The following is a 13,335-nucleotide window of genomic DNA, read 5'->3' as shown; positions in this document are numbered from 1 at the left end:
GCATGCCCGCTCTCCCAGCCTGGCAGCAGGGGTGGGGTTGGGGAGGGAGAGTCTGGCCCCCTTGCAAGGACTTCTTGGCCCCAGCAGATGTCCTGAGGGGAAGATCCTCCAGCGCTTGTTGTCTGTAGTCACCCAGCCAAGTGCAAACCAGGGTGGACCCTGCTCAGCAAAGGGGTCAGTTCATGCTTGCTACCACAAGTCCAGAAGCATTCAAGATCAAGTGATCTGATGGCCACTTATGTAGCCGTGGACACCACAAAGTGCATTGTCCAGTGTGACTGTGAGTGAACTATGTAGGCCTAGTCAGACATTGCACTCTAGACGTGTACCAACGTCTATCCCCACTGTCTGTATTCTGGGTACAGGGCCCTCGAATGCGGGGTACAGAGAGGGAGTGGGCGGATGGACTCGTGTTCAGCATGATGTGTAAATAATCCTGCCTGTGGACAGAGCTGTACTTGAGCGCAGGGTACAGAGGGACACATAGGAGGCTGCCGTATACTGAGCCAGACCCTTGGTCCATCTCGTTCAGTCTTGTCTACCCAGACTGGCAGTGGCTTCTCCCAGGTTGCAGGCAGGAGTCTCTCCCAGCCTTGGAGATGCTGCCAGCAGGGAGGGAACTTGGAGCCTTCTGCAGCCAAGCAGGGGCTCTGCCACAGAGATGCAGCCCATCCCCTGAGGGGAAGATCTTACAGCGCTTGTCTGTAGTCACCCAACCAAGTGCAAACCAGGGAGGACCCTGCTTAGCAAAGGGACAGTTCGTGCTTGCTGCCACCAGACCGCCTCTCCTCCCTTTAATGTCTGTGGCGGCTGCCAGCCCGTGAAACAGGAAGGACGTCCTTGCGCAAGGAATGGAGAAAGCAGGGAGAGTCCCTGCACAGAGGGGAAGCAAGGAGGCTCAGCGAGGGATCTGGGTCAACCCTCGCCCCTCCAGCAAAGACTTTAGGCTGCCAATGTGGCTGGGGATGATGGGAGTTGTAGTCCTGCAGCAGCTGGGGAGGGGAGGGAGAGGGGGCAACCTCATGATGAGCAGGGCGGCCCCATCAGCAGTGGAGGTGCCGGGGGGGACCCCAAGTTCAGGGCGTGAGAGTGAGCAAATAGTTGCAATTTCAAAAAAAAATTTGCACTGCAGCCCACATTGATAAATAGATTTATTTTTAAATACACAACTAAATGGCAAAACTGTCCCCCTGCCGGAGGGCTGCTGTGAAAGTGAGGAGAGCCAGGAGGGAATAGTAAACGTGTGGGGCTGCCCCATAAACCCCAAGTCGTTCAGCATGCAGTGCAGCTGGTCTGCCGCTGAGCTCTAAGTCCTCCCCCAACAGGAAGCTCCCTTAGACCATTGATGCATGCAGCACTCTCTCCTCCGGCTCTCCAGGGTTCCAGACAAGGGAACTCTCTGCCACAAGCCGTGGCGACGTCCAAATAAGTTAGCTGGCTTTAAGGAAGGATCAGACACATTCCTGGAGAAGGAGGAGGAGGAGAGGGCTATCTGTAGACATTAGCTGGGATAGATAGAACCTCCCAATTCAGGAGCACCCTGTCTCCAACTGCCTGATAATTTGGGGCGATTGGTACCTTCCTGTCCTGCTTGTGAGCTTCTACCTGAGTGGGCCACCTGGCTGACCACTGTGGGAAACAGGGTGCTGGACCAGCTACACCGTGGTCCCATCCACAGGGCTCTTCTTACGTTCTCAAGCACCGATGCGTCCCTCGGAAGGAGATTTCGTTCCCTGTTGGGGCGCAGAAGCGGCAGATCTCCGTCCTTGCAGTGCAACTGCTGTCGGTCTGAGTTGAGACCCCCTCCGAAACATCTCAGGGGGCACCGTGGGGCCGCCTCCTCATCACCCAGTGGTGGTCCTGGGGGGAAATAAAACCAAGAAGAAGCGATCATCAGGAGAAGTTTCACAGAGCCTCTTTCGGGGTGGTGGGGGGGAAGAGTTTACTTGGTTGGTTTTATTTATTTATTTGATTTCTATACTGCCCTTCCAAAAATGGCTCAGGGCAGTTTACACAGAGAAACAACAAATAAATCAGATGCCTCCCTGTCCCCAATGGACTCACAATCTAAAAAAGAAACAGAAGGCAGATACCAACAACAGCCACTGGAGGGATGCTGTGCTGGGGATGGAGAGGGCCAGTTGCTCTCCCCCTGCTCCAGAAAGAAAATCACCACGTTAAAAGGTGCCTCTCTGCCCAGTTAGCAGGGGTTTTAAACTGGTTTGACCCCAGTTTGAAATCTCAAGGGTCCTCCCCGCAAAACTCTGCCATTTTGTGAAGACTAGGTTAAGAGAGTTTTCTCCATTCAGAGAACCACAACTCCTAGCTGAAGGATGGGGGCCATGTAGAAATAAGACCCCAAAGTGCCAGAGTTCTGGGGCAGAGCCCTTGCTTGCAGGTCCCAGGTTCAATCCCTGGCTGGCGGCTTCTCCAGGTTGGGCTGGGAGAAGCCCCTGTGGGGCTGAAAGACTTCCAAGCTGTACCAGAGGAAACCCCGCTTAGGGGCGCCCCAGCTGCTGAAGACAAATGGGGGCCCATTGGGAACAGGGTCTTCTCAGTGGTAGCCTCCCATTGGGGGGACCAGCCCCCCAAACCTGTTGGTTTTAGAGGGCTTTTAGGGTGTTCTTATGTGCAGTTCTGACGTACAGCATACAGAATGCAACCCTCCACCTTTACTCGCCAGTAACTCCAGCTCTGTTCAATAAGGCTTACTCCCTAGTAAATGCATGTAGAACTGTGTCCACACAATTAATTGGCTCTCCTGACTTCATTAGAAATCTTTCAGCTGGTTAAAGGGGCCCCTTTAAATCATGGTGCAGCTTTAAAAATAACAACAACATGGATAACTTATTTTTAATGCAGACACATCTCTGCTCTCCTGCTTCAGTTTGTCTTTCTTAGGGTGGCACTGCAAATTTTATTCTGATCAAGTTGGGAAATTTTAATCTTTAAAATAAAATAATCAACTAGGATGATCTCTTTCACAGGGCGAAAGCTGTTGTTTCGTGCCATTTTATTCCTCGGTGTGTTTGCCATTCAGTAATTTCGGATGTTTCACTGTAACGGAGGATCAACTGGGCCATGGAGAGCTGGTCTTGTGGCAGCAAGCATGACTCGTCCCCTTGGCTAAGCAGGGTCTGCCTTAGTTTGCATTGGCATCACCGTTTTTCAGAAAGCGAGTTAAATCTTGGCTTTTTACCCAGGCTTTTATATGATTGTCTCTACTGCTGCTTCTTTGTATATTGTATTTTGTATGGTTATTTTATGCTTGGATTTTAAATCTATAGTCAGACTCATGTTTTTATATTCTCGCTTAATATTTTTATTGTGTATTTGTATAGTCTTGTTTTAATTTTTCTGTGAACTGCCTTGTGATTGTTTTAATGAAAGGCGGTATATATATTTAACAATAAATTAAAAAAAATAAAATGAGAGACTACATACATGAGCACTAGAAGAGATTCCCCACAGGGGATGGAGCTGCTCTGGGAAGAGCAGAAGGTTTCAAGTTCCCTCTCTGGCTTTTCCAAGATAGGGAAGAGAGAGATTCCTGCCTGCAACCTTGGAGAAGCCACTGCCAGTCTGTGAAGACAATACTGAGCTAGATAGACCAATGGTCTGACTCAGTAGATGGCAGCTTCCTATGTTCCCCGAGCATTTAGGAATGTAAAATATTTGTTCAGTCTCAGTACATTTTCTTTAAAAGACGATGAATCAGAGCAGAGACATAGGTGCAGCCCAACTGGATTGCAAAAGGCAGTGCCCAAAGTTTCTGAGCTCCGGAGAACTTTTCCTCAGACCGGTTGCTCCCAAGAAGCAAGGCACGAAGGCTCCTTCCCTACGCCACTGCTGTGGTTTATCCATGCTGTGGTATCTGGACTGTTTCAGTGGGGGATTATTAGAGTCTGGTCAGCCAGTGGCTTTGAATTTCAAGGATACAGCAGGCCATCCATTTAACCACATCCCTTCACCCCCACAACCCCAGCCAGACTAGGCTGCAGCTTATCAGGAGGGGTATGTTAAGTCTGAAGAGCCATGGAAACCCAAAAGGAGTTCGCATGCATACCTGGTGGCACTGCTCTTTGCAAAACGACTAGGAGAAAGCATTAAGGCGTTTTTGAGAGGCCTCCTGCTCCGTTTAGCAGAAGAGTTGCAGGCTTAGAAGTGCGAGGCTGGCCCCACAAGCGAGTGGCTTTGGCCCCCTGGGACCCTGCCCTTGTTTGCCAACGGCCTCACCTTCTCTTTGTCCATCACCACGTCGACCACCTCTCCGTAGGCCTGGAAGTAGTCGCTCCGCTCCGAGGCCGGCGTGCCCTTGCGGAAGCCCCTGCCAAAGACACTGCGTTGCTCCTGGGCTGGGCGGGCGGTGCGGAGGTGCTCCAGGCGCTGGTGTTTCTTCCCACGCAGGTGGTCCTCCAGGCTGGGCTCTGCAGCATGAAAGAGAAGCCTTTCAGGGACAGCCCAGGAGGGAAGGGAGACACACACTGCGCGGACAGCCTGCCCCGTTCCCGGAACCCAGGACAGGGCGCGTCTTGCCAGAAGGCGTTTGAGGTCCCACTGGGGGCGCTTCTGAGGCCAGGGCAATAGCAAATGGCGAAGGGGACAGAAGGGAAGGAGCAGGGTTGTCCCTCATGGCGACCCCTTTTCAAGAGAGCCCAACAGTTCCACTTGTGTATCCAGAAGGAAATTAAGGAAGCCGAGAGAGCCAGCGTGGTGTAGCTCACTCTGGCCTGCCCTTCCCAGCCTGCCTGCCTGCCCAGGAGATGCTGCTGGGGAGGGAACCGGGGACCACCTTCGGCCTGCCCAGCAGGGGCTCCTCCTCGGAGCTGCAGCCCCTTCCCCGCAGGGGAATCTCGGGCAGCCCCCCAGGGAGTCTCCCCACCAGAGGGCAGAGCAAGGCGGACCCTACTCAGCAGAGGGAACAAGCCCGGCTTGCTGCCACCTGCAAGGAGCCCTGCTGGACCCGACCCCGAGGCAGCCTGCCCTCCTGCCCCCAAAGCAGCAGCAGCAGCCGCCAGACCCCCAGGGGCCACCTTCGTGAAAGACCCAGAGAGAGAGAGAGAAAGCGAGGGGGACGAGAGTGCCTCAGGACGTGTGCAGAGCGCCTTCCCCCCACCCCGAGAAGCTCCAGCCAGCTACATCCATCCCCCACTCGGCCCCCACTCACAGGCACGTGGCAGAGGCGGCGGCAGAAGCGAAAGCCTCCTCGGGGCAGAGACTCCGCGTCCTCCAGCGCCGCCATGATCCCGGCCTTCCCCGCCGCCATTAGGGCCCGAAAGTGGTCCGTCCCCGAAACCACTCCCCAGATATTTGCCGAAACAAAAGTTCCTCTTTCTTCCGCCGTTGACTTCTCTCAGCTCTATGGTTCCGCCGGAAGAAGAGCAAAGCCACGCCCCTCCTCTAACACGTGATACGCGGGACGCCATTTGCTTTTGTGCCACAGAGGTGACGGTTGCCTGCCTTCTAGCCATCACTTCCGGCTCCGCCCGCCCCCCCACATTCAATGGGGAACTCCGAACTAGTTGCTCCGTCCTTTCTCCGAGATTGTAACCGGCCCACAACGGAAGTGGAGCTTTCCGCGCTATTCCTTCGATGCCCAGCCTAGAGGGGAGATGCCAGTAACTAGAGAGGCGCCACTCGGCGCCCCTCCCTGCTCGCGGCTAATGGGTGCTCCCAAAAATAGGACGAGCGGAAGGGACTCCTAATGGGAGCCTGTGGCTCCCACTTTTTGCCAGAAGTGTCTCGATGTGTGTGTTCCAGCTGCACACCATTATCTCTTTGGCCTATATTCGGCTTTTTGCCGGAAGTGTTTGAATGTGTGTGTTCTGGCTGCATAACCTTATCTCTTTGGCCTATATTCGGCTTTTTGCCGGAAGTGTCTCGATGTGTGTGTTCTATCTGCACACCCTTATCTCTTTGGCCTATATTCGGCTTTTTGCCAGAAGTGTCTCGATGTGTGTGTTCTAGCTGCACACCCTTACCTCTTTGGCTATATTCGGCCAAAGAGGTAAGAGTGTGCAGCTAGAACACACACATCGAGACACTTCTGGCAAAAAGCCGAATATAGGCCAAAGAGACGAGGCTGTACAGCTAGAACAGACACATCGAGACACTTCCGGCAAAAAGCCGAACATAGGCCAAAGAGATAAGGCTGTGCAGCTAGAACACACAGATCGAGACACTTCCGTCAAAAAGCCGAATATAGGCCAAAGAGACGAGGCTGTGCAGCCAGAACACACACATCGAGACACTTTGGGCAAAAAGCCGAACATAGGCCAAAGAGATAAGGCTGTGCAGCCAGAACACACACATCGAGACACTTCCGGCAAAAAGCTGAACATATGCCAAAGAGATAAGGCTGTGCAGCCAGAACACACACATCGAGATACTTCCGGCAAAAAGCCGGATATAGGCCAAAGAGATGAGGCTGTGCAGCTAGAACACACACATCGAGACACTTCCGGCAAAAAGCCAAATATAGGCCAAAGAGAAAAGGCTATGCAGCCAGAACACACACATCGAGACACTTCTGGCAAAAAGCCGAACATAGGCCAAAGAGATAAGGGTGTGTAGCTAGAACACACACATCGAGACACTTCCAGCAAAAAGCCGAATATAGGCCAAAGAGATGAGGCTGTACAGCTAGAACACACACATCGAGACACTTCCGGCAAAAAGCCAAATATAGGCCAAAGAGATAAAGCTGTGCAGCTAGAAGAGACACATCAAGACACATCCAGCAAAAAGCCGAACATAGGCCAAAGAGACGAGGCTGTGCAGCTAGAACACACACATCGAGACACTTCTGGCAAAAAGCCGAATATAGGCCAAAGAGCTAAAGCTGTGCAGCTAGAACAGACACATCGAGACACATCCAGCAAAAAGCCGAACATAGGCCAAAGAGACGAGGCTGTGCAGCTAGAACACACACATCGAGACACTTCTGGCAAAAAGCCGAATATAGGCCAAAGAGCTAAAGCTGTGCAGCTAGAACAGACACATCGAGACACATCCGGCAAAAAGCCGAACATAGGCCAAAGAGATAAGGCTGTGCAGCTAGAACACACAGATCGAGACACTTCCGGCAAAAAGCCAAATATAGGCCAAAGAGATAAAGCTGTGCAGCTAGAACACACGCATCGAGACACTTTCGGCAAAAAGCCAAATATAGGCCAAAGAGATAAAGCTGTGCAGCTAGAAGAGACACATCAAGACACATCCAGCAAAAAGCCGAACATAGGCCAAAGAGATAAGGCTATGCAGCTAGAACACACACATCAAGACACTTCTGGCAAAAAGCCGAATATAGGCCAAAGAGACGAGGTTGTACAGCTAGAACAGACACATCGAGACACATCCGGCAAAAAAGCCGAACATAGGCCAAAGAGATAAGGCTATGCAGCTAGAACACACAGATCGAGACACTTCCGGCAAAAAGCCAAATATAGGCCAAAGAGAGAAAGCTGTGCAGCTAGAACACACGCATCGAGACACTTCCGGCAAAAAGCCAAATATAGGACAAAGAGATAAAGCTGTGCAGCTAGAAGAGACACATCGAGACACATCCAGCAAAAAGCCGAACATAGGCCAAAGAGATAAGGCTGTGCAGCCAGAACACACACATTGAGACACTTCCGGCAAAAAGCCAAATATAGGACAAAGAGATATGGGTGAGAAGAGATGGGGTGTGCAGCTAGCACACACACATCCTTACACTTCCAGCAAAAAGCCGACAGCTGAATCAACGCGCGGCTGCTGCAGGTGGAGCAGGCCAAGGGGCTAGAAACCGGGGCTGCTTGAGCCCACCCGCTCCCCCAAATAAGAGAGAGGGTCTGGGGGGGGGCCCTGCTTGAGAGAAAGTTTGGCTCCCCCTCGGGAGCTGGCGGCTGCCATGGGAACAGGGCAGAGCCGAAAAAGATGCAGCCGCAGTGTTTCATCACTTCCGGCAAAGAGCCGGATGTAGGCCAAAGCGATACAGGTGCGAAACTAGAACACACACATTGAGACACTTCCGGCAAAAAGCCAACTATAGGCCAAAGAGATAAGGGTGCAAAAACAGAACACACACATCGAGACACTTCCGGCAAAAAGCCGACTATAGGCCAAAGAGATAAGGGTGCGCAGCAAGAACACAGACATCAAGACACCTCCGGCAGAAAGCTGACTACAGGCCAAAGAGATAAGGGTGTGCAGCAAGGACACAGATATCGAGACACTTCCGGCAAAAAGCCGAATGCAGGCCAAAGAGATAGGGGTGCGCAGCTAGGACACACACATCGAGACACCTCCGGCAGAAAGCTGACTACAGGCCAAAGAGATAGGGGTACGCAGCTAGAATACACACATCGAGAAACTTCTGGCAAAAAGCTGAAAGCAGGCCAAAGAGATAGGGGTGCGCAACTAGGACAGACACTTCGAGACACCTCCGGCAGAAAGCTGACTACAGGCCAAAGAGATAGGGGTGCGCAGCTAGAATACACACATCGAGAAACTTCAGGCAAAAAGCTGAACACAGGCAAAAGAGATAGGGGTGTGCAGCTAGAACGCACACATCATGACACCTCCGGCAGAAAGCTGACTATAGGCCAAAGAGATAGGGGTGAGCAACTAGAACACACAAATCGAGACACTTCTGGCAAAAAGCTGAAAACAGGCCAAAGAGACAAGGGTGTGCTGCTAGAACACACACATTGAAACACTTCCGGCAAAAAGCTGAATACAGGCCAAAGAGATAGGGGTTTGCAGCAAGAACACAAACATTGCTACACTTCCAGCAAAAAGCCAAAAACAGGCCAAAGAGATAGGAGTGTGCAGCAAGAACACACGCATCAAGACACTTATTGCAAAAAGCTGAATATTGGACAAAGAGATAGGGGTGTGCAGCTAGGACACACACATTGCTACACTTCCGGCAAAAAGCCAAAAATAGGCCAAAGAGATAGGGGTGTGCAGCTAGGACACATGTATCGATAAACTTCTGGCAAAAAGCTGAATATAGGCCAAAGAGATAGGGGTGCGCAGCTAGGACACACGCATCAAGACACTTCTGGCAAAATGCCAAATATAGGCAAAAGAGATAGGGGTGTGAGGCTTGGACACACACATCGAGGCACTTCTGGCAAAACGCTGAGTACAGGCCAAAGAGATTTTATTTATTTATTTATTTTTGCATTTATATACCGCCTTTCGTTAAAAAGATAACCCCAAGGCGGTTTACAAAAGTTAAAAACACAATAAAGATAGGGCTGTGCAGCAAGAACACACACATTGCTACACTTCTGGCAAAAAGCCGAATACAGGCCAAAGAGATAGGGGTGTGCAGCTAGGACACACACATCGAGACACTTCCGGCAAAAAGCTGAATATATGCCAAAGAGATAGGGGTGCACAGCTAAGACACACGCATCGAGACACTTCTGGCAAAAAGCCGACTATAGGCCACAGAGATAGGGGTGCACAGCTAGGACACACACATCGAGACACTTCCTGCAAAATGCTGAATACAGGCCAAAGAGATAGGGGTGTGAAGCTAGAACACACACATTGCTACACTTCCGGCAAAAAGCCAATTACAGGCCAAAGAGATAGGGGTGTGCAGCTGGAACACACATATTGTTACACTTCTGGCAAAAAGCCGAACACAGGCCAAAGAGATAGGGGTGCGCATCTAGGACACACACATCAACACACTTCCGGCAAAAAGCCGAAAAGCTATAGATGTTCACGCTAACGGCAACACTGTGCTATGTGTTATTGGATTAATTATGTTGTTTCATGACCTTTGATGGTGCGTAAGCAACGTTGCACCTCTTATCTCAGGAAATCTAACCAGCCCGGAATGTTTTCTAATGCAGAACTTTGCAAGTAAACATTCCCCTCCACTCCTTTTATCTCAACCCTCTGTGCTGGATGGACTTCAAAGTTCCCAGGCAGGCACTGGTTTCTCAAAGATTTGGTGACATTGACGGGACAGACCTGACCCAGCTTATTTCTCAGAAGCTGTTCCCCTCGGCTCACCCTGCAGCAGTTGGGGCATCGTGGAGAGGGCCTTCCTCTCGTTCCTCTTCCTTGTCAGCCTCTTGGGGTCTCTTGCCCAGGGAGGTGGGTGCCGGCTTGGAGATGGACACGGAGAGGGATTGGGGAGGGATCCCTCTGGCGAGGTCAATGCTTATGCCTGATTCTTCTCTCTCTCTCTCTCTCTCCCCCAATGCCCCCAGGCACAGATCTCAGAGGAAAGGTCTTCGTGTTCCCAGCAGAGTCTGAAATGGCCCACGTAGCTCTGAAGGACAGGCCTAAGAAGCCTCTCACCAGCTTTACCTGGTGCATAAGGACCTTCACAGACCTGACCCGCCCTCACGCCCTCCTCTCTTACGCCACCAAGGAACATGACAACACAATCTTCTTCTTCAAACCCAGCCCCAGCAAATACCAATTTGACATGGGGGAAGAAAGCGTGACCTTCAGCACTGGGGGGAAGCAGATGGTGAAACCTGTCAGGGAGCACACCTGCGTGAGTTGGGACTCAGCCACCGGGCTGGTGGCCTTCTGGCTAGACATGGAACCTTTCCCCCGGAAGGGTCTGAGGAAGGGTTACTCGGTACCTGCCACTGCCTCGATTGTCCTGGGGCAAGATCAGGATTCCTATGGGAGAGGCTTTGATGCCACCCAAAGCTTTGTGGGGGAAATGGAGGATGTGTGCATGGCGGATTGGGTCCTGTCGCGCAGTGAGGTAATAGCTGCCTCGGTCTTCCTGACCTGTTTATTAGCTGGGCATCACTGAATTATGAGTTCAGGGGTGATGTCTGTACGGAGACCTCCCTGTTCCCGCCTACGTATCCACGGGACTATTCCAAAGTAGTGGTCTAATCCAGGGATTCTCAATGTTGGGTCTCCAGATGTTATTGAACTTCAGCCCCCATAATCCCCAGCCCCAGTGGCCTTTGGTTGGGGATTATAGGGATTATGGGAACTGAAGTCCAATAACATCTGGGGACCCAACGTTGAGAATCCCTGGTCTAATTGGTAGGTGAGAATGTGCCTTTCAATGGTCTAAGCACCTTGCATTGTGATTCAGTCAACTATGCCTGCTATGTTGGTCTCCTCTGCCCTCTGCCCCCCTGCTAAACAAGCAAAGGGGCACCTTTCAAGGGGTGACTCTTCTATCCAGTGGCAGGGGAGGGGAGGGGAACCGGCCCTCCCCAGTAACATGGCGTCCTTCCTTGGGGTAGTGCTGGTGACTTCCTTGGCTTTCTTTCCCGGCTGCGAATCCTTTTGGGGACAGGAAACATCCTCTTTTGATTATTCTCTCTGTAAACCACTTTGAGAACTTCTTTGCTGATAAGCTGTGTATGCATAATTGTTAAATTGTTACATGTATATACCGCCTTTAGTTAAAAACAATCCCAAGGCGGTTTACAAAAGTTTAAAAAAACAAACAAATAAAAATGAAAAATTCAAATATTAAGCTAAAAATATGAAACAAGTCTGATTTGTTTGATATTTCAAATCTGATAAGCATCACCCATCTTGTCGGGAGTGCCGTGAAAATCATGGACTTGTCTAGCCCTTCTCGCCAATGTTCTTCTATTCAAATAAAATTAAAATTAAAAAGACCATGTTACCTCCTCTGGTGTCTCTGCTAAATGTTTTATCATCCTCGAGGAAGTGGGCAGAGTCTTGGTCTCCGAGAGGCCAAGAGAGTTCAAAGTAACCAAGGAGGATTACAACGCAAAAAAGTGACAGAGAGCCTAGGGGCTGGATACAAAAGGGATGGGGAAAGCAAAACAAGCACATTCAGGCCTCACCAGTTAGAGAACGTGAACAACAATTGCTTTAGTGACCAGGTAGAAAGACCACGTCTACGGAGAGCAAAATGGCAGCTGGACTCTATGGAGTGTCCATAATTCCGTCCCTATGGAAAGGTGATCCACTTGTGGAAATCTCTGCCACAGGATGTGGTGACGGCCAACAACCTGGATGGCTTTAAGAGGGGTTTGGATGACTTCATAGAGGAGAGGTCTATCAATGGCTACTAGTCAGAGGGCTGTGGGCTACCTTCAGCCTCAAGGGTGTGCCTCTGAGTACCAGTTGCAGGGGAGTAATGGCAGGAGAGAGGGCACGCCCTCAACTCCTGCCTGTGGCTTCCAGCGGCATCTGGTGGGCCACTGTGCGAAACAGGATGCTGGACTAGATGGGCCTTGAGCCTGATCCAGCAGGGCTGTTCTTATGTTCTTATGTGGGGGGTACATTCCCAGCTTGAGTGTGTTGCTGACAGCTCAGAACATCCCTTGGCAATTGTGGGGTGTGTGTGTGTGTGATATGACAAGATGGACCCTGCATGGCTCTACCACAGCGTTATAGCTGTGTGTATCTTGGAGGTGAGGCTTGGACAGCAACCTGCAAGAAGTGTGGGGCTGCATGTGGCATAGAAGAGGAAGAAAAACGTGCCATTCCTTAATTTCCGTTCTTTGCAATTTTAGCCTCTTGACCCTCCCTGAGTTACCCCACCAGCAATTCAGTCCCTCTTCCCCACCTCATCAAACTGTTCCCTGGCAAAAGAATGTCTTCGAGCCCAGCTCCGTAGGTACACAAGTGTCCCCTGGTGACCAAACCTGAGCGTGCATCCATAAATATATGTATATATATATATATTTAATCCGGCCAGCCAAAGATAAACCCGTCGCAGTCCCTTTCAGGGCCACTGGAGAACTTCAAGCCCGTGGGCCGTTCTTCTTCAAGCAATGTGACTGCAAAGTTCTTAACTTTGGCTGTATCGTGTCCTTTTCCTCCCCATCCCCTGACACAACCCAGCTCACAGAGTCGTTGGACAAGATCTCCCCGTGTTTTCTGAACCTCGGGATGGAGCAGGAGAGAAATAAGAGACCGCAAGTGCTTTTGCGAGATGAGAAATTCCACTCACTGGTGTGAGAACGGAGAACCAACCCTTAGCAATCGGGCAGCACTCCTGAGTGTTCAGAACAGCAACTATTTGTCGACTTCTTGTCATCTTTGCCCCAACCCTGCAAAGTAAGTATTATTAGGCCCGTTCTGCAGCTGGAGGAGATTGAGGGCCACAGACCTGCCAAAGGGTGCCTGGCGAACTTGTGACGGCACTGAGATTTAAACCACAATTTCCCCTGATCATGACTCAGTTGTAATCTTGACCCTTCCCCAGCTCTCTCCCCAAATCTGCTGTGCCGACCCCAGTTATTACTGTCCCAAGTGTGTGGGGTAGTGGTTAGAAGAGATGCCCCGATGGGGACCTTGCTAGCCTTTCTGAGTGGCAATTCTCTTCCATTTAGCAGGAGGAGAGCAACTGGCCCTATCCAACCCCAG

General features: G+C 51.1%; 1 protein-coding gene and 1 long non-coding RNA gene across 2 annotated transcripts; one reads left to right on the top strand and one right to left on the bottom strand.

Moving 5' to 3' along the window:
* Positions 1 to 1,136: 1,136 nt before the first annotated feature.
* On the bottom strand, positions 1,137 to 5,390 carry LOC128336937 (uncharacterized). Its single transcript, XR_008312119.1, has 3 exons — positions 5,168 to 5,390; positions 4,237 to 4,427; positions 1,137 to 1,860 (listed from the first exon to the last, which is right to left on the bottom strand). It is a non-coding gene; the product is annotated as an uncharacterized LOC128336937 (long non-coding RNA).
* A 4,499-nt stretch (positions 5,391 to 9,889) lies between these two features.
* On the top strand, positions 9,890 to 10,860 carry LOC128337504 (mucosal pentraxin-like). Its single transcript, XM_053278567.1, has one exon. It carries the CDS (start codon positions 10,208 to 10,210, stop codon positions 10,778 to 10,780), a length of 573 nt encoding a protein of 190 aa, XP_053134542.1. The 5' UTR covers positions 9,890 to 10,207; the 3' UTR covers positions 10,781 to 10,860.
* Positions 10,861 to 13,335: the final 2,475 nt, after the last annotated feature.

The sequence above is a fragment of the Hemicordylus capensis genome, chromosome 14 (assembly GCF_027244095.1).
Source record: "Hemicordylus capensis ecotype Gifberg chromosome 14, rHemCap1.1.pri, whole genome shotgun sequence".
Classification (NCBI taxonomy): Eukaryota; Metazoa; Chordata; class Lepidosauria; order Squamata; family Cordylidae; genus Hemicordylus; species Hemicordylus capensis.
The sequence above is the reverse complement of the archived record's forward strand: the minus strand, read 5'-3'. Positions and strand labels throughout refer to the sequence as shown.

Excerpts from the sequence above, each read along its gene's own strand:
- LOC128337504 (XM_053278567.1), top strand. The coding sequence starts at position 10,208 with ATGCCCCCAGGCACAGATCTCAGAGGAAAGGTCTTCGTGTTCCCAGCA.